Here is a 17,998-nt window from a genome sequence, read left to right as displayed (position 1 = left end):
CTAAAGCTAATAATACTTTTAGCAGGATAAAAAGATTCATTATGTCTAAGCATTATTTTAACACCCAGTGTGTAGGTTAGCTAGTAGGAAGATAATGCTAGTTAAGCTAACACATAACTAGCATTAAAAAGACACTTTTCAAACTACAGCCCTACAAAAATATTGCTTAAAGCTTGGATATATTTAACCTTAAAATGCTATATGACCTTAGCTTTAGCTTAACTTAATAAGAAATATAGCACCCTACAGCCGACATTTGGAAGTTATAGTTTGTCTGCTGGTAGGCTATCCAGTTTTGTCTCCTTAAAGCCTCAGTTTTTCAGTTTTGAGAGCTTATACAATAAATAATTCTGGATCATTTACCCTGTTAGCGCCTCTCAGCACACGGATGCTTTTAGGTATTTGACACAGCTGACAAAGAGCCACCTTCACATAAGGCATTAATTATTTTCCCTTCCACTGTGGAGTGGCTGTGGCTCAGGAGGTAGACTTTAAGTTTTTTGGTTTTTTGAACAAAACTTTTTGCACAAAATGGATGGATGAATGTTAAGGAATGACAGCTATTTTTACATACAGTCCCACAATTTCAGGCGCTAAAAATTCAGTTGAGAAGCGGTTTATAGCGAGGAACAGAGGCAAAACTACAAAAATAGTGTCTTTGCCTAAACAATTATGGACCCAATAGTAAATATCCATTCATTATTGCTTGCATGTAGGGTTTGGGTGCAATGTTAATAGTACCCAAACCCTACTCTTAAGCCTAAACCTACTCCTAGATGGACCACGGTGGATCTGGTGGATGATATTACTTAGAGGTTAGTTTTCTTCACTCTGTCATAGTTACAACTTACTAACAGACCGATCCATTACAGCTAGCTTGGTGAAAATGTGTGACATATTGACAATTCTGTAAATGTGGTATACTGAGTATATTGTGTTGTGTGTAGAAAGAAGACATCAAATCTGATGACCGTTCAGAGCACAGCCAGCCAAAGCCCAAGCAGGGCTGGAAGGAGACCACAATCTATAGTCTTCAGAAAGGAGCCGGCCAGCCTCCAATCACCAAAGTCGTTACACAGAGTGGAGAGGGCAGGCACCCCAAGCTCAGTAAAGCTTACTCCAACCAGAACCCAGGAAAGAGCACGCTGCTTTCCAGCCATATGGAACGGCTTCTTTCCGGGGCACCAGGCACTCAGCAGGGCAGTCCAGGTGGCGAGGCGATGTGGCCCAAAGGAAAGCTCCACTACCTCAGTTACGTGCAACCAGCTTTAAACAACCACGCAGAGCCACAAACTCAGGTTGCTTTTGGCTCCAAAGCCCAAAAGCCAAATCTAAACCAACCGCTATTCAAGACTGACTCGAACCGACTCACCGCAAAACAGCCTCTTAGGGCCATGGATGGTAAGATCAATTATAGTTGCTTTTTTCTCCTCTACATTTTCTGGAAAATTTAGAGTTTTGGTGCTTTTTTAATGCATTTATAAATGCTCTATCAACCCTTCTTTTCCTGTCCAGAGCGATTCATCCAGAATCTGGTGAACCAACTGGGGAGGCACAGCATCAACATGGATGCTTTGATGGGCAAAGATTTGGATCAGCTGGCTGAAGTCATCACAGGAGCTCTGCGGGAGGTGGATGTGGAGCGGCCTGCGCTTGAAGCTCAGTCAGGACCAGGAGCCACTGACTCCAGGGGGAACATGGAGGGTAACAGGGAGCCCCAGGCAGCAATGCATTTGAATCAAGACCAGGACCTGAAATCAGATAAAGAGCAGGATCTAAACCAGAAAAACACACTGAGAATGAAACAGCAAGGTCTGTATGTCTACTGACGAAAGAGAGAATGAAAGCTTGCAGCGTTCAGGGTAGTTATGAGCATATAAATGTAAGAGAGAATAAGACATTGTAAGCTGAAGATGCTTTAGTAAGGCTTTGTTTATGTAATTTCTGTTCAAAGTGCTGCCAGAGGTATTTTTGAGTCTTTCATTTTGAGTCATAACTGTTTTTCCTTGCTAAATACAAAAGAGTACTTCAGTTTTCACACAATCTGCTCACATATATTGTGTTTGTTTCCAGGCCAGAAAATAGACGGCGCAGACAAAGAGCCCGTTGACAAGGTGAATGTAAAATTAATCTGCCCAACCAACAAATTGGTTTCTCAGGGAGTGAGACATGTCCAAACTTGCATTTTATTTTCTTTTGAACACTTTTCAAACGGGGATGATTTGAAAGTTGTGCAGACTACCATTTACTTTGGCATTATTAGAACTTGAAAGCAAACTCGCAACCGCAGAAACGTAGAAAATTCCTTGATTGTTGTCTGACCTCAGCGTTTTCGCTGGATGGAACAGTTTTGAAATCAGAATTATTTTGCACAATGTCACGAAACTCTTGTTTAACAATGGTAAATGAGTAAATCTACTAAGCAGCCTTTAAAATTGGTAAAATAAAAAGATTTTATTAGACCTTGGACTGGCAGTTAGACTGAGAAACGCTGGTGAATGCAGAACAAATTCATATCTTTTCAGCTGCTGATAACAGAGCTTCTCTTGATTAATTCTCTTTTGTAAGGAGACAAAAGTAATGTGTACGTAGACCTAAAAAGAAAATGTCTCCACTATTCTAAAGAGAATTCATTCTTGATTCACAACAGCATACCGCCTTCTTCTCCAAGCTGCTGGACTACCTCAACATGGAGCCCTTTGGTAACGCTCCAGAGGTCAACAGTGGACCACCAGCCCCGCTCCAGAAAATGGTAGGACTGGAGACCGTGCATAGCCGCACAACGCAAGATCGAGTTCCCGTCCCCCACCGCTGGGAGGAGAAGACCATGACAGCACCTGCGAAGGAAGGGTCCACTTTGCGGTTGACCGGTGGGGCAGAGGACCCTGACGTACAGGTCGATTCTGACATTGACAAGTGGATGCAGAGGATTCAAGGCCCAGAAGGAAGGAAGCAGCTGGAGGAGCCACAGAAGAAGGACATGAAAGTCAAAACCCAGCTGGTCCATGTGGGAGTGAAGGAGTTTTCCAGCAGAGGGAAGGACAGACACTTTGGCTACATCATCACCGGCACAGAGTAAGTATGATTCAAACATATGATGTTTATACATATATAAGAAATTATTACCTCTCGTATTTTCCTAAACTTGACAAAAGGGTTTTGGTGAAGTGAAATCCAAACTAAACCCTAAGCCTTCTGAAGATCACAGTAATGCTGTACCTTGATTTGCTGGTAAACAGTTGACCAGAAAACCCTGTTTGTCTAAATTAGGATTTATGGATGAGTGGCTCCATGTTTTACTGAGCCAGATGTCCTGATAAGAGCCACCAGGTCACTGAACACCTTAGACGTGATTATTTAGACAGGTAGTTGAGTTTATGATGTTAAATGTAATTTCCTTAACAACATGACTGCGACCTTATCTTATCACCTTCCTATTCATATTTTTAGTTGCTCAATACATATCACTAAATTAAGCTTGGTTGATACAGAGATGCTGCTTGGGAGCCAGATATCACCCTAATAACTAATAACTGAATCTGCTTTTGCAACAAAGTGCACAATTTTAATGTCCTGATGCATGCTCAATCATCCAGGTAAGGAAATCGCAAAAAGTGGTAGAAAGTGGGAGAAACGTTTCTCCCACTTTTTGGAACAATTTTAATATCTTTCTCAAATTTTAGGTTGGAATAGTTGACATCTCTAAAACAAAGAGAACCAAACTAGTGCTGTTTTCTTGAATGGGATGTTACGTGTAAGACAGGAGCTTTTTAAATCCTGCTGTGATAGACTGCAAATGCTGAGAAAATCTGTTCTGTGTAAGTCATTTAGGCATAAACTAAAGAGAAGTGGGCCAAGAACAAAGCCCAGTGGGATTCCTGTTTTAGATAAATGATCATCATTCACACACACTGATCATGGTTGTGAATGTGGGGTTTGTTTTATCAGAGTGTGGCAGAGAAATTAAGTCGGAAAGTTTATGAATGGCAAGGTTATAGTGTGCCTAATATGCTTATCTGTCCAGATAAACATTCAGGTATACTTATCACTGCTATGTTTTCAGTTATTTTAATATTTTTTCTACATTATATTATATTGATTTTTTTTCTTTGGCCAAGAAAACCCACACATGTGGAAAAATTCAATTGATGCTTCCAAACATAAATAATAATATAAATAATAACAATGAAGATTATATAGAAAATGAAGGATTCTTTTCTAGAAAACTTGTAGGCTGGATGTGACTGATGGAATTTGAGTGTACGTATTACTTTTACTTTACAGTAATGTGAAATTCAACGGATTTAGTACCACCTTTAGCAGTGCTCACTTTCACCGTGGGGGAATTTTCGCCAACTCTTCTTTACAGAGCTCTCTTAATATCCCACCACAGCATTTCAATCAGGCTGAGGTTTGCAGTTTGGACCATTGTAACACCTTCATTCTTCTCTTTTTTAGCCATTCTGTTGTAGATTTGCTGCTGTGCTTGGGCTGAGTTTTAATTGTGGATCAGATGGCCTCACATTTGACTCAAGAATACTTTGTTATACAAAGTTCATGGTCAACTCACTCACTAAGAGGTGCCCAGCTGCTGTGGCTGCAAAACAAGCCCGAATCAATACCCTTCAACCACCGCGCTTGACATCTGATATGCTGTGTTTGGTTTCGTCAAACACGGTGCTGTGTGTTACAGTCAAACATTTCCACTGTGGTCTCGTCTGTCCAAAGGACATTGTTCCAGAAGTCTTGGTTTGTTCAGATGCAACTTTTCAAACTTAAGCCATGCTGCCATGTTCTTTTTAGATGATTTCTCTTGGTATCCCTTCTAAACAGCCTATACTTGTTCAGTCTTTATTAATTGTTCAGTTTTTTCTAATGTTAGGGTAAGCACCAGTGCCTCATGCTACTTCACATTACTATATGTATAATCTGACTAGCCTTAAAAAACTAGAAGCCTTTATTAGAATTTAAATTAAATTGCATTATAATGCATGATGTATTTTGTATTTTGTGGTGTTTTTATGCCAACCTAGAGAAGAATGTCATGGGATGAGACACTGGATGTTGCAGTTTGCATCTCCACAAAAATAAATTGCAGTATAGGATAGAAAAACATTGAGCTGTAGTATGTAAAGGGATGACATGATTGTCCCTGACAATGCAGTGCAATGCAGACCCATAAATTTCAGAAATACTTTGGTCCACTGTATGTCAGTAATGTCGGTTGCCTAAGCCATCATCAATAACATTTGTGTTTAACATCAGCAACAGCACGAGTCCCTGTCTTATTCCTCATTGGGCTTTTATAATTATAACTTTACAGCTGCCTCCATTTACTGGTGATTCAGTGATGCACTTCTTTCAAGACAGACTTGTTTTACAGATCTTGATACTCAGCAAATGTCTTCTTTGTTAGCTTACCCTAAACTGCATGCACCCTCTATCAAAACCACCCACATGTGAACTTCTCTATGCTACAGGATACTGTAGTTTGAAATCCTTTTCGTGTGTTGTACCTGATTACAAAAGCAGGGCTGATAAATCCCTCAGTGTGTAGGTATTACTGTGTTGTATTACAGCTTTAATGATGATACTTTGTCAGCAAAGGCAGCCAAGTTCTCTCTCCTTCTCTCTTACCTCTCAAGCTCAGCAAAGATAAGTTCCTATCGACTCTGTCTTCGCCCCTGGCCCTTTCTCAAATCCCTTTATAGCGTTATCAAGTCCAGTGTCAGAGGGTTGTCCTTCACCTGTTCAACACACGTACTCTCATAAAGGTCCACTGGGTACAGTCTTTGTCACCTTATTGCCACACAAATAGGAATAGCAGATTAAGACGTCAACACACAATTTAGTAGGTGAGTGTGTGCCAGGGGAAAGAAACAGGTCACCTTCTGAGTGAAATGTCTGCCCCTCCTCCTCCTTGTCTATCCTCAGCCCACCTAGTGCATGCCTATAGTTGGCCTGTACAGGTGTCTGTGCTTTTGCTGCAGACCTCATGATTGCACAGTTGTTATCCCCGGCTTCTTTGCACCCTGCAGTGACGCTACGCAAACCTGCTTATCTGACAGCTCCTGACATTGTGGCGGTGGTAGTGGGGGGTTTGGGGAATAGCAAGAGGATGGGATGGTGAATGTGGAGGGGGAAATGGAAAGGTATGGATAGAAGAGAAGGAGACAGAGAGAAACCCAAGGGGAAAAGTGCTAGCATCAACAACCAAGTCACTCCTGTTGCTAGAATTACCACAGAGGGATGCAGACGTGTCTGGAATTGCTTGGTTGAATCTTTAACTTTCAAAACCCTTCGAAAAGTGTAGGGAAAAAAAAAGAAAGCACCTCCCACTCTCTCAAAGGTGGAGTGAATCAGCCGCTCATGCACAGCACACTGTTCTGCTGAAGAAAAGCTGCTGTAATGTGGTGTCAAATGCAGGCTAAACAAAATATTTCAGCATAATTCTGACTCGAGTATGTCCAAAGGAAAAAAAAATTTTTTTTTTAAACTTCAAGATGATGCCGAGTATCTTAAAAAAAAAACAAAAAAACACACATAAGTGATATTGCACTCAATATCCAGTGCAGCATGAAATTGTTTCCCAGTTTATTTCACATTTCTCCGCAATGAGGTGGTAACAAAATTTGAACGATGTCTCATTATGATCCATGACTTTTTTTTTTTGGTCCTGCGTGTCACCTTGCAGTTACTCGGCAGTGATTCCAGGTTAAGCTGTCAACAATAAAGTGGCTTTCTGAGTGGGTCTGTGTGGATGCCCTCCTCATTTCTTCATACGACGCGCTGGCCAGCAGATTGCCTTTGTTTGGTCTATTTCCTTGCCGATTTACTCTCCGAGTGAGAGAGCAGCCGTGGACTGAGCTGAGATGAGGCATGGCTTTATCAGACCACCATTACACTTCACCTCCGTTCCATTTGCACCTTATTATTCTCATCTCACCGTGAGGGCGCGTGCGTGCCCGGCTGTTTGTGTACTCTGTGTTATCGTGTTTTACTTTGAGTGTGCGTGCGCGTCGGTGAGAGGGGGAGCGAACGCCAATGTAGGCGAAGAAGAAGAAGAAAGATGAGAGAAGGAAAGGGAGAGAAAGGAGCGTCCATATGATACAGCCATTACACCTCATGCAGGTTCCATTTGCACCTTATTGTTTGTCTCATTGCTGGAAAAAAGCAGGTGATTTACCAAGCCTGAAGAGGCAGCTGATCCCTTTTCCCTCGGCACGGTGCTTTGTGTGTTTGTTTGTGTTTGTATGTGTCTGCAAATGCGTGCAGCACATCCATTCAGACGACCGTAGCATTCGCTTGTGTGCAATGACCCAATTGTGGGTATGAATTGTGACAGTATCTCCCTAAAAAAAATTGCATTTTAATGGCTAAATGGTTGTACGCTGTATGGGTGTGAACCTAAAAATTTGACGCCTCTCCGTGTATGTGTGTGTGTGTTTACCCCCAGCTCCCTCACCACTGACCAGGGCACGGACCTGATGGAGCATCTGACCCAGAGATTGAGCCTCCACGCTGCAGACCTCACCCAGCTCTCGTATGTACAGACACAAAAAACATCCCACATTGTCACAAATAATGATTCACCGTGCCGTTTACAAACCATACATCGAACAGAGGATAATTGGCCTCATTTGAAATGTTTTGTTTTGTGCCTTTGAGGATGAGGAAGCAGAATGAAGGTTGTCCAGTTGCTGTGAGCATTGTTTGTGTGAAAATGCTCTGCTACACTGCCACAAACTGTAGGCGTTTGTTGTTTTTCTGACCTTTTGGAGTGTTTGACTTCTCGCGGGGAGCGAAATCAGGCCTAATTACCTCCAGACACATACTGATGTCTCCATTGTATTCAAAACACTGCCTAGCCGCTATTGTCACTGTACGCCTTGTCAAAAAAAGAGAGCAGTCAAGCCATCAAACGATTTTTTGTTAGAAGCAAAGAGAGGAAGCGAACGAAAGGGAAGCAAGCAGTGAATAGAGAACTGGAAAAAGAGAAAGTAGTCCAGCAGGAGGCGGTTAATATATTAATGAGCAGGCGAACTGTCCTTGAACCCAGGCTGTTTTGTGCTTGTACCATGGTTCTGCTGTACATTTGGTGTCAGACCATGTAGGAGGCAGAGGAGACATGTTCGCCTAAGATCTGACAAGCCTTTCAAGACACTCCTGCAGGAGGAGTAAAGTCTGGGTGGTTCAGTAACACTCGCAGCATATGAACACCAAAGCCGGTGCACTGCAGCGTGAGGCTGCACTGAAACTGTAGATACAGAGTATTCGGGCTCAGATAATAGTTCCTGAGAGGGTGAAACTATCAGAGCGTTCTGTATCTACTGTTAAGCATCCAAAATGCGCACAGGGGCCTTAAAATAAATGTAGCCAAGGAGGCGTTCTGATCTCGATCTTTAAATCCGACCTTCGGGTTTAGGAGGACGAGGAGGACGTAGCATCGTGCCGGTGCTGATTTCGTTCATTTTGTTATTATACCTGTCATTTCATATCACTCAGAACCAACTCCTGACACTCAAACACAATTACAGGGTATTATTGCTGTGGACTATCATTCGTTTAGAAAGGGGCGAAAGACCCGAGTGAAAGTTGACTACAGGATAGTACAGCACAGGTACCTGCATTTAAAGTGCTACTTAAGGTGCAATTATTATGCTTTTCTTTATTTCCTGTCATATCTATACCATTACAATAGGAAGTAATCATATTACATGTAGCCACATGCTGTCAGGCTGGTCTAAACACCCGATTGCACACAGTTCTACCTTCATCTTGTCACAGAGATGAATAATAATGCTTAATATGGTCATCTCTGGCAGTGAGCGCAGACGTACCTGCTGGTCAGATCTTTAGTTTGTGAGGGGCAGCCAATGAGAAGAAGTGAGAGGAGCCAAAACAGTTTGTCTGAGACAGTCACTAAGCTGACTGCACCAATTAAGGCTCAGTATAAAAATGAATACAGATTATTATAAACTGTGATTCATGCACAGCTACTCTAGTAGAGTCCAAGAATAGAAATATGGAGTTGAATATGAGCACCACAAAATGTAGTGTCAATTAGGATTACATTGAGTGTAATCTGTTTACAGAATATAAAGAAGTATACAATATTTACAATATATAATGTTTAAACAAGTTTAACTTACAAAGGGAATAAAAACCTTCTTTGATTAATTTGAAGACAAACTATCAGATTGGTTGCTGTAATTTGATTTACACGTAACGTAACAACAGGCATAGACATAAGTTCATAAAACCCAAGTTTTCACTATATTTGAACAAGCAGTGAATTTTTTCTTACATCACAATAGTGAGGTGGGGGTGGGGGTTTCATACAAGACATTTTGTGCTGAGTTTAAAGATGTAAAAATAATGATGTGTCCTCTTCTTTGGAGTCATAATGATAACACAGAGAAATAATACAGATGTTTTTAGAATCAGTGGGAATAAACCACACATACCTTTGTCCCCAGTGTCCTTTGAAAATCAATATCCCCACGAATGTTGCCACAGATGCTTGAAAAACCATCATCATTGTTTTTTACACTGTAAAACTTACCCGGCAGTATTTCTCTGCATGTACGTGAGTTCATTGCAACTAATAACTAATTCATAATATTCATAAAAGAGAATTAAATGTTATATGGTTCAGCATTTCTGTGAGTGTACAGTATCAATGGTGCCTGCTCATTATAGTCATTTAGCCAGTGTGAAAACCACACAGTTGCTTGAAATAAAGCTTTCCGAAACACATCACGTCATACTGATATGGAAGAAAGAATACAGCAAATTTCCTCTTTGTCTGACTTGTTTATCTGCGTCCTTTTTTTTTCCTTTTTACAAAGTAATGAAAGCGCATTCATGTAGAAACAGCCGAGGCGAAGGACATGACGCAAGCTTATTGTGCCTCGTGCTGTGCGGCCTCGACAGGTGAGTGTTTGAAAGCCTCTGTCTGAATACGAGTCGGCTGGAGTACAAGAGCTGGGTCGGAGCACGCCGCCCTGCTTCGGGGGGTCTCTCTTTCACACTCGTTCTGATGAGCTCTGATGGTAAGAGAGGAGGAGGAGAGACACTCAAATACGACAACAGGCAGACAGAAAAGACTTTCAGACAGAGAGTATGAGAAGAGGAGGCCTGGGCGCTGTTAAGATTTTGAGATGCCGAACACAATTATGTTTGAGCTTGCTCCTACGGTAATCAGCATAAAATATTCCCCTTTCGAAAGAGACTTGAAATAGCTGGATGATGATGGGCAGGGGATGAAATGTTCCTTTTTCAGATGACGTAAGGGTTTTACTCTTTAGAAACACTAGGGGGAGTGGGACACACACTCACTGGTCCATCCTCACACTCAGTCTGTGCAAGAACACACACACACACATCCTGCCAATATCCCGCCAAGCGCTCCGCACGTACATACTCCTCGTGTCCCACCAGCAGAGCTAATATGAAGTCCAAGCTCACACATCCGATAACACAGGAGGCAGTGCGAAGTCCTCTAGATAACTTATCTATCTTAACTTCATCTCCCAACTGTGGCAGTCTCCCCCCGCCTCCCAGTATATTTAAATAGAGTTTGTGTGGTTTGAAAAAAAAAGGGAAAAAGAAATCACGTCAGTTCAATTTGAGATGCATTGAGATCTCAGGCAGAACAGCCTCGGCCAAGGAGAACGAAGGCAGGGGTAAAGATTGTGGAAACATTGACATTTACGAGAGCAAACAGAGGCCAGGTGAAGGCGTTAGAGAAGGACATATTTCCTTCAGACCTGTGTGTGTGTGTGTGTGCGTGATCACAAATGCATCAGTGCGCGGCTGGGTCCGTCTGTCTGGCAGTATTTGCCCGTGTTATTGCTCCTGGCCGAGTGAGCGTTGCTGCCTCTGTACCAGGCTGACTGATGGTGAGTGGGTCTGGGTCACAGCACTCTGGCAGTGTGATGAATCTCGCTCTCTGTTGTACAGTCTGGCAGGAAGTACACTAGAAATGTACATGCACTTTCCTGGATATAACAATTCCGACATGATGATGTACTGAAATGCCAAAAATGGGACCCCTACGCTCTCTTTTCAGTGTTACTTATTGTCGTCTGTCAGTAAATTATGGACAAAACATGTGCAAATACATGTGTTGTTATATAAGTCATATACACTAAACACATTTTATCTCCTCAATTTTAGCTCTTTCAAACTCAGTGGACTTCTTTTAAACTGTATCTCCACTCTCTTCACTTACTTAGAGAGTAAGATAAGCATTGCTAACTGGTTAGCTTAACTCCGCTTAGCATAAAAACTGGGGAGAAGAAAATACAGCCACATACAGCTCAGTCTGAATGCAACTAAATAAGTCTATGGTTTTATCACTTTTACTATACACTCACCAATCACTTCATTAAGTACCCCTTTACCCCCATTAAGTTCAACGTTCAACTGCTCTTTAGCACAATTAGCTAAACAGTTAATCTCATGGCCGCAACTTCAATGGATGTAAACATGTAGACATGGTCAAGACAACATACAGAAGTCTGAACTAAGCATCAGAGTGGGGAAGACGGGTGATTTAGGTGAAATGAATGTGTTATGGTCTGAGTATTTCAGAAACTGCTGATTTACTGAGATTTCCCAACACAACCATCTCTACAGGTGTTGGAGATTAGTCCTAAAATGAGGCACACCAACCACTACGTTGTTGATTTCAGAGCTCAGAGAGGAATGGCTTTTAGCTGATAGGAAGACAACACCAACGCAAATAAAAACTCATTACAATCAAGGTATGCAGAAGAGCATCCCCGAATGCACAAGATGTAGCAGAAGACCACACCTGGTGTCCCTCTTGTCAGCTAAAAACAGGAAACTGAGGGCACAGTTAACAAAGGATCACCAATGTTGGACAGCGGATCCATCCACCCTGCCTTGTACCAAACATTAAAGTTTCTGGTGGTGGTGTAATGGTGTAGGGGATATTTTCTTGGCACACTTTCAGCACCTTATTACTAACTGAGCATTGTATAAAACACCACAGCCTACCCGAGGATTGTTGTCCATCCCTTTATCACCTTTATCTGATGGCTGCTTCCATCAGTGCCGTGTCACAAAGTTCAAACCATCTCAAACTGGTTTCTTGAACGTGCCCTCCACAGTAACCAGATCTCAGTGCAGCAGCTTTGGCATGTGGTGGAAAAGGAGATTCACATCATGGACAAATCTGCACTGCATGTACAAACTTCTAACACAGAAATAATCTGTAACAGGTTCCTCTGTGTACCAGTGTTAAATTACTTCATTATTCCAGAAGTCTTGTTTTCTTTAAACAAGTGACAAAATGTACTCATAAAGAAAGAAGAAATAGAACAATTTTATGTGACAGTAATAATATCTTAAAGAAGACAGACTAAAGCCTAGCACTACGCTAGAAGCAAAGAAAATTGGTCTTTATTGTACAAATTGTTCAAATAAGCGGATTTGTATTAGAGACAGGTGCAAATTTTCGCACCTCGGTGGTTAAATTTTCACTTGCTTGCTTAGCCATTTGTGACTGAATGAAATAATAAAAGTACTTGATAATAAGCTGATTGCTCATTCTGGCATTTTCAGGTTTTTACTAAATTTGGGAAGTGATGATCGTTTGTTTGTTCATTGTCGGCGTCTCAGTCGTCACTGCTTTAATATTAATGTTGAGTCTTGAGGAAAATGATCTCATTGCTACATTGGTTACCTTTTCCCACTTGGGGTCTTTGCTGGTCCGTGTTTAAAAGCGAGCCACACTCGGGGCTGTGCAGTCGATGTGTGTTTGCTCTCTTAGTTGTTAAAAATGGTCTCCTTCTTGCTTCTTGAAAAAATCATTTCATTTGGGATCTTAAGAGGTTACACTAAACATGAGTAGGATTTTTTCTTTACACATTGCTTCACAGGTTTTCTTTTCCCCTGACCATTGCTGGGCGGTCTCGCTGAGTCTGCTGGGGTTGTTAGATTTTATTTTATGGCTAACCTCGGGGACCTTCAACATTTATTCTCCTCCAGGGGGAGAAGTCTGTTGCTGACTCCTGACCACACAGAGGAGAATGGGTGCAGAGAGTACAGGCAGGTTACCGCAGGTGAAGGGAAAACAAGGCGCACCGCTCATGACTGTACTTTGCTCTTTGGCCAATTTCAGGCTTGAAAGGAAAACAGAAATCATGATCACTCCACATATTTTCTGGGGGAGGTTTTGTTTGTTTTTTGGGTAATGTACAGTTTCTCTTCTTAATATTTCTGTTCTGTTAGTGAAACATATGCCTGAGGGCTTCTGAGTTAATATTTAGCATCTTTATGATCCTTTGCTGTGCTGCTTATAGGAGTCATTCCCCCAAAATGTTCTGCTTTCCCAAACACTTAATCACATCTCTGTTTAACATACAAGACTTGCTGATGTCCGTTATTCCTACATGCAACATTGCTTTTAACACTTGGTACTTTTGGCTGTTCCTTTATTTCTCATGTGGATGGATTCACTTGTTTTGATTGGGCATTTTTGCGACACATGCCCTTCCTGACCAGAGACCAGAGAACGCGTTCCTGTAATCCGAATACTTTTTTCAAGTAACAAGTAAAGTAAGGGATTACTGTTGCAAAAAAGTAATTAGATTACTGTTCCTTTCCCGTAAGTACGCTGCGTTACTGCAATACTGCGTTACTAAACCGTGATTTTGTTTGTGAGAGTGTCTCATGACAATGACATACATCCGCGCTCCATATTATCCGTTGTTGATCTACAACAGACATGTGTAGACCAACAACGGATAATATGGAGCGTGGCGTGGGGGAGAGTATGACCATGCAGCATTTAAAGTGTGGACGTACTTACATTACTTTAAGTTTCAGTCTGTAAAAAGTAACATAAACATTAGTGTCCACTGTACACTCTGCGTGGGACGAAAACTTCTTTCTACAGCGAAAAATTAAGTCTGATTACTCTATGAAAATGTGTGTGACTTCACCGTCCACTAGGGGGCTCCATATTGTGACTCTCACTTGAACAGGTGGCCCCATAGAAGAGCGGTTTACATGTCACAGGGTGGAAGTAATTTCAAAGTTTTATTCGGTGCATTTTATAGTTTGGTTTTACTGTTGCATGCTTTTATATTTTTTGAAAAGTTGTTACTTTCTATTCCTACTTTGTTATTAAGGTAACTATAAAGATCTCTTTTTACAGGTGTAAAAACCTAACCTACGAGCAGCAGTACAGGTGTTTCATATGATATTTCTTATTTGCGTAATATTATAGTAATCAGTAGTTGTTAGAGCTTTTGTAAACACCGAGCTACAATGGCTGATTCTACTTGCTTCCAGTCTTTATGCTAAGCTCACCTGTAGTTCGATCTTCACAGATCATGGACCTGAGCTGTTGTGCGTCTTCACATTTTTCCAAAAACCTGCTCATTCTGTTCCACCTTTGCTGTTTATCTGCAGCGTCCTTGGCCCTGCCCTGACGTTCAGAGTCGGTCCGAACCCCAAGAACGTCACCACTGCAGATCTAGTTCAAGTTGCAGGTAAGAGCAGCGGTCCGTATTTCCTCACATGTCGCCCTCACACAATCATCCCATTGACAACCTTCACTGCAATTCATCTAATTTTTACCAGCCGGACCACTCTGTTACAGTCTGGGCTCCAGTAAATGAGAGCACGGATTAGTTTCTCCTGATACAGTAGATAGGCTGGTGTTCATCTTGTTCGGACAAACCCCCGTCCCTAAGAAGATTATCAACACCGGGCGATGACAGATGACCATCAGTTACAGAGATGATGAGCTCAGCGCGCACACCTGCCATTTCTGCACACACACACACACGCACACACATATACAGTACACACCACAGTTTATTTGGTGGCAGGTTGAAACAGGTTTGCAACGGCCAATCAGACGGAGTGTACACTTGTGTGTGAGTGTGCCTGCATGTATGCACTTGTTTGATGTAGACTGATGGAGAGCTGTCACCCACAGAAAGGAGGTTGTCAGTATGCGCTGCCTCCACTCTCCTGTTCGACGTCTGCACTCCGATTAGCCCGGCGTTGGTGTTAGTGCGTGCAGCAAGTGTGCCTGTGTGTTGGATGTGTGTCGATGTCCTTGCTTTGGTCGGAAATGACTTTGAGAAGCACAGCAATACTCCCAACAGTCAATATCATCCAATATCACCCCACTGGAATCAACATGGTGGTGTTGTTATTGGCAGAAATGTGTTGCTGCTCCAGTTTTTCTGCGCGGCGACATTTTTTTGGCACCAACTCGTTTCCCATTAGGGAAGCGCTGGATGATGGCTGATGATACAGATTTACCGCAAGAAAGCCTGAGCCGGGGGCTGAGCTTCGGTTCAGCGGGTTTAAGGGTGCGTTTTTGCGCGCGCGTGTGTTTGCCGGATTACGGTGTGTGTCTATCTTTATCCCGCGCCGTCATCCCACTTTTGCAATGTTTGTTTAACAAAACGATCAAATGAACAAATATTGCGGGCCTCGTATGCACGAGGTATTATTTTTAAACTGTATCGTTTGGGTTTTTTTTATTCTGTCTTAACGTTTTGTTTTTCTTCTTCATCTCCTCCCTCCCCTCCTCGCTTGTGTGACTGACTTTGATGAGGTAGCGTGTGGCGAGAGCTAATGACAGGCGTGAGCAGGGCTGAAATGTCAGACCAAATGTTAAGTCAACATGATCATGAGCCTGACCCATGTTGATGAATTATGAATACAGCCCACCTGAATAGCAATTTGTAAAAGTGAACAGACGGAGCTTATCAAGCTACTTCCCCTTGGATGCATTGTTCTTTTATCCCAGTAGACCGAAGAGTTTCAGCTCTGAAATGTATAAAAAGTATAGAAATGGCACTTAGAGATAGCTGAGTGGTTGGATCCTCTCTCCGTGGAGCTTCGTGTGTCCCCCCGCTGACCTTAGATTAAATCCTACCAGAGCTTTATTCCCTGCGCCCCCTCCTACCTTGTTGCCCACCCTCTGTTTCCACCACAGTGTGAAGTGGAGTGGACTTCCCACTCTCCTCCCGATATTAAAAGCAATCTGAAGTGCATGCACAAACTGTCGCTTTCTAGTTGTTTCCCAGCTCCAAATGAGCATGCGTGACACCGAATTCAAAGGCGTGGTGATTTCAAAGCGGTTACCAGGTTGTGGAGCAACAGCATGGTTAAAGTGCAGTCTAAAAATCAAACTGACACCCACATGCAGTGGCCACCTGGGTAATCCTGGCTGACCTTTGCCTTATGTGTGACTGTGCATAAATGACGTGGCCTCCTAATGAACTCATCGAAACCCCTGCTGTACTCTGTGCCCAACCTGCCGCTGAGAGCCTCCACATCCAGCCCGATGGCAGTCGTGAAACGACAAAACCCAAGAACGATGGAGAGAATGTAACAAAATCATCTTTCTTTGAAGCAGATCAATAACCATTAAACAGGTCTAATTAGTCATTTACCACCAACATGAGGGAAAACAGAGATGCCCGTAAACACAAGTCAATTTTCCTCAATAAATTTGCTGCAAGCGATGATTGCAGGAGACTCTTTGAAATGCACCAGTAACAAGAAGATTTTCACTTTAAAATGATAGAAAAAGAAGCAAATCTTTACAACTGAGGAGCGAATAAACATAAATGTTCAGGATCGCTCTTGGTAAATGACTTCAGTGGCAATCAGAATCGTTTTTCTTCAATTTCACTGTTGACTAAATGACGGCTTTCATGCACTGCTTTTGATATTTTGCATGAAGAGAAGCTGTTGCCATCTAATTTCCCCGTCGACTAACATCTGATGGTGTCAGCACTACTTGTGTTGTAGACTGGTTTTGAGGGCTTCCACTAATAATTACTATATTTCCGTTATTGATTATTCGTTAAAGAGTTTGGTCCCAAAAAGCAGAAGTTAAAATGTGACTCACATGCTCCGAGAGTGGAGAGCAATAAAGAAATTAGAGTAATAAAATGAACTGAAAAAGATGCAAATACTCACATTTCAGGCGCTTGAATAAGTGTTGAGAGTGTTTGCTTTGAAAATGACTTGCGATTAATCTTCCTGTGGACTAAAATATTGTTTTAATGCTGTTCCGAATAATGTTTGCTTACTGTCAGAGCTGCAACAAGTTATCATTTCCACTGTCAACAAATCTTTTCCTTATTATTTTAGATTAACAAGTAAACTGTTTACTGTCCCCTGTGGCTAAATAAAAATGGTAAAACGCCTCCAATTTAGCAAGTTCTCAGTCAGGTTTGTTATATGTTAAACCGAGTACCTTTACTGTACTCAGCAGTGTCTGAAAGAGGTTAATATGGCTCTGCTACATTCTGCTGTCCATCTATCTGCCCATCAGTTCTATTTGATGTGTTCAATGCTCCATTGAAAAGAATAGACAAAGAGACTCGGTTGAAAGGCATGGACAGTATAGAGGAGATTTGATAACTCATTGAAAAGCATCTTTTAGGCAGCAGGTTCTTAGCGGCTGTGTGGTGAAAGGCCTGCTGGGAGGTCTGACTGTATTAGTGGAGGTAGAGGCTCTTGTGTTCTGCTCAACTGGAAAACCGCAGGACAAAGGCCCGCACTGCCTAATCCCTGCTCGGCTGCAAAACAAAAGAGAAAGCTGCTGCTTTATCAAAACTACAAGGCATTCTGTGTGTCCGTGTTAGTGTGTGCGTGCGGACGTGTGCGTGTTGGTGTGTGTGATTTTGTTCTTTTCTCTCTCTCTCTTTTTTTTTGCAGCTGTGTTCATACTGTGCCAAGAAAATGATTTATTCAATATTTGATGAAGTGGCAGCCAAGCTGTTAAAACCAGTGTTGAGATGTGTTGTTTAGAACTCCACTTTCTTTCTGTTTTTTGCCTTCTTGCTTCCTCTCAGTGATTTCTAAACATGTAAATCACCTTCAGTCAGTGGGAAATAGATCTGTCAGAACTGCTTTTGCTCACCGAAAAGCAACGTTTTGTAGCTGGTGATGGATTTGATCCACTTACATGTTTGCGCTCTTCACA

General features: G+C 42.1%; 1 protein-coding gene across 1 annotated transcript in view; it reads left to right on the top strand.

Annotated features, from left to right (window-relative positions):
* ptprn2 (protein tyrosine phosphatase receptor type N2) overlaps window positions 1–17,998 on the top strand; it is a 148,388-nt gene that overhangs the window by 39,727 nt on the left and 90,663 nt on the right. The window contains exons 5-10 of the mRNA XM_039617623.1: window positions 948–1,401; window positions 1,516–1,812; window positions 2,074–2,114; window positions 2,651–3,075; window positions 7,457–7,543; window positions 14,449–14,528. Of these exons, the coding sequence (XP_039473557.1) occupies window positions 948–1,401; window positions 1,516–1,812; window positions 2,074–2,114; window positions 2,651–3,075; window positions 7,457–7,543; window positions 14,449–14,528 (1,384 nt within the window). The remainder of the gene's footprint in view (window positions 1–947; window positions 1,402–1,515; window positions 1,813–2,073; window positions 2,115–2,650; window positions 3,076–7,456; window positions 7,544–14,448; window positions 14,529–17,998) is intronic.

The sequence above is a fragment of the Oreochromis aureus genome, linkage group 9 (assembly GCF_013358895.1).
Source record: "Oreochromis aureus strain Israel breed Guangdong linkage group 9, ZZ_aureus, whole genome shotgun sequence".
In the NCBI taxonomy this organism is placed as follows: domain Eukaryota; kingdom Metazoa; phylum Chordata; class Actinopteri; order Cichliformes; family Cichlidae; genus Oreochromis; species Oreochromis aureus.
This window is presented reverse-complemented; position numbering and strand designations above follow the sequence as displayed.